A 2,483-nucleotide genomic window follows, 5' to 3' on the forward strand; every position below is an offset into this window, starting at 1 on the left:
TACCTTGCGGTTAGCAAGATGCCTTGCGGGTAGCAAGATGTCCCTTGCAGTTAGCAAAAGGGGAGTATGCGCATCTCGCGGTTAGCGATTAGGAAAAACCTTTGCAAAGGCTCTGTCGGTTAGACAGAGAAAGTCCGTGGTTAGCAGCAAAACTTGTATAGAAATTAAAGACTTTTTTTTTGCGGATTATGGAATTCTTTAACTCTGGTTATGAAAGAATTGTTCGATGATGTTTGAAAGGATTGTACCAAAAAAACTTGTATTAAGAATTAATTAAGGAACATTGTTGTATATGTTGTGGTAGTAATTAGATAACATTAAAAGAACGGGTGAGTGCGGTGTGGAAAGTGGGGAGTGGCTCAGGTTGCGAGTCAAGGATGGGTGGACTCAATTAGTCGAGTACTTTTCACTTTGTCTTCGTTAGTTAGAGATTTATGTCTTGTCATATTTTGGATTTAAGGATGGCGGCCGTGCCTCTTAAACACGGGGAAAAAGGCGTTGTTTTTGAATCCTTAATATGTGAAAGGGGATTTTCTTCTCTTATAATGTAGGATCTAGAGTCCATAGAACCTTTAACCTCATCGACCTGGCTTGTGGCGTAGGGTCTTGTAACTACGAACACAGCAGGTGGAAGTCTTCTTCTCTTTCGTTGCTCGTATCCTTGCTTCGCATTATCGGAGTAGGGTGTCGTCAACGGACGTTAAGAGGGTAAAGAAGGCTATCTTCCAAGTCTCCCCGATTTTTTAGGATGGGGACCTTACAAAAAATACAACTTCATGTGAGACCAAAATACACTTTGTTTGCGGATGGTACAACCTGTAACCTTTGCTTTCAACATTATAACCACCAAAAATACATTTGATAGCCTTATCATCCAATTTTCTTGCACTTGTGGCACTAAACCATCCCAAACAGCCAAAAATAGGCATGTGCTCAATGGATGGCTTTCTATCATGCCATGCTTCATATGGATTCATAGACTGCAATGCTTTTGTAGGACACCTATTGAGTACATAAGTGGCACACAAGACAGCTTCAAGCCAAAACAAATGTGGTAAAGCTTGACTCTTGACCATACATCTTGCCATTTCCATAAGAGACCTGTTTTTCCTAAGGATGGCGGCCGTGCCTCTTAAACGCGGGGAAAAAGGCATTGTTTTTTAATCCTTAATATGTGAAAGGGGATTTTCTTCTATTATAATGTAGGATCTAGAGTCCATAGAACCTTTAACCTCATCAACTTGGTTTGTGGCGTAGGGTCTTGTAACTACGAACACAGCAGGTGGAAGTCTTCTTCTCTTTCGTTGCTCGTATCCTTGCTTCGCATTATCAGAGTAGGGTGTCGTCAACGGACGTTAAGAGGGTAAAGAAGGCTATCTTCCAAGTCGCCCCGATCTTTTAGGATGGGGACCTTACAATTGGTATCAGAGCCAAGGATAAACAGAGGTTAACCCAACGTTAAGAGGGGAATGTAGGGAAAGAATGTGTTTTTTTTTCCACTATTGCTATTTTTGTTTCTAAATTACTTTGATCTTATATTCTTGCGTATTTATATATAACACGTTCCAGGATCAGCATGAGGCATACATGCGATTTCAGGTGTTCAACATCATGTACATGTCTGCGTGCCGATCAAACGACTATGACTTTCGAGCATCGGTCATGAGGATCCTTGAGATATCGACCACTCCGTCGCGTTTTCGAACCCAACGAGGATGGTCTCGAGCCTGGTGGTCTCGTGGGAGTACTTTTACCATCAAGGCTGGAAGCTTAGGGAATTTAAATAATGATCTTCGCCGCATCAAATGGTGCGAGGAGATAAGCCTGGTCCATTACTATACCTTTTGGCCAACCGATGTCAAAGCAATGGTGGCAGATGGAAGCGTCAACCTCAATCGGTGGGTCTATGACAAGGTCATTGCAGTCGTTCCAAAAGACCGAGTGGTTGTTATAGGAAGAACTAGCCACTTCTCGGGCAAGGGATGGACAACAGGATTACCACAACTCCCCTCCACTTATCAACTATTAGCCCCTATAGAAAATCCTCAACACTTCTTCCTAAAGAGTGCCCTAGAATATCACAGCTTTAAATATACACCTGAGGATTAGGGTTACTATAACACTTTGTAATAAGGCCATTGGTATTCTTACATCAATAGAAAACGTTGATTTTTAATTTTTTTTGGAAGAGAAACTGACTCTTGATAAATAAATTTACTCTCGAGCTTAATTGAGATTTGGTGTTCCCTACATGCTTCACGATAGTAATTGATGCAACTAGTGCTGGGAACAGAAATCTTGTTAATGCGTATGGGTTGCAAATAATAAACTTAGTTGTTTTGTTCAAAAGAATTGAGTGACTGGTCAAGTCATTGATTATTTGTTGGTGAAGATCCATGACTGGTTAAGTTATGTGATTGGACTAAGTTATGATTGGTTAAGCCATGTGTTGAACTCTAAAGGATTAGATAAACCCAATACTT

The 2,483-nt window shown here is 40.9% G+C and overlaps 1 protein-coding gene across 1 annotated transcript; it reads left to right on the top strand.

Annotated features, from left to right (window-relative positions):
* Positions 1-1,587: 1,587 nt before the first annotated feature.
* LOC147426236 (uncharacterized) lies at positions 1,588-2,109 on the top strand. Its single transcript, XM_086497958.1, has one exon. It carries the CDS (start codon positions 1,588-1,590, stop codon positions 2,107-2,109), a length of 522 nt encoding a protein of 173 aa, XP_086354084.1.
* Positions 2,110-2,483: the final 374 nt, after the last annotated feature.

The sequence above is a fragment of the Adiantum capillus-veneris genome, chromosome 24, assembly GCF_014529385.1.
Source record: "Adiantum capillus-veneris isolate H3 chromosome 24, ASM1452938v2, whole genome shotgun sequence".
Lineage (NCBI taxonomy): Eukaryota > Viridiplantae > Streptophyta > Polypodiopsida > Polypodiales > Pteridaceae > Adiantum > Adiantum capillus-veneris.

Bases quoted from the DNA above. Each gene is read 5' to 3' on its own strand.
- LOC147426236 (XM_086497958.1), top strand. From the start codon at position 1,588: ATGCGATTTCAGGTGTTCAACATCATGTACATGTCTGCGTGCCGATCA.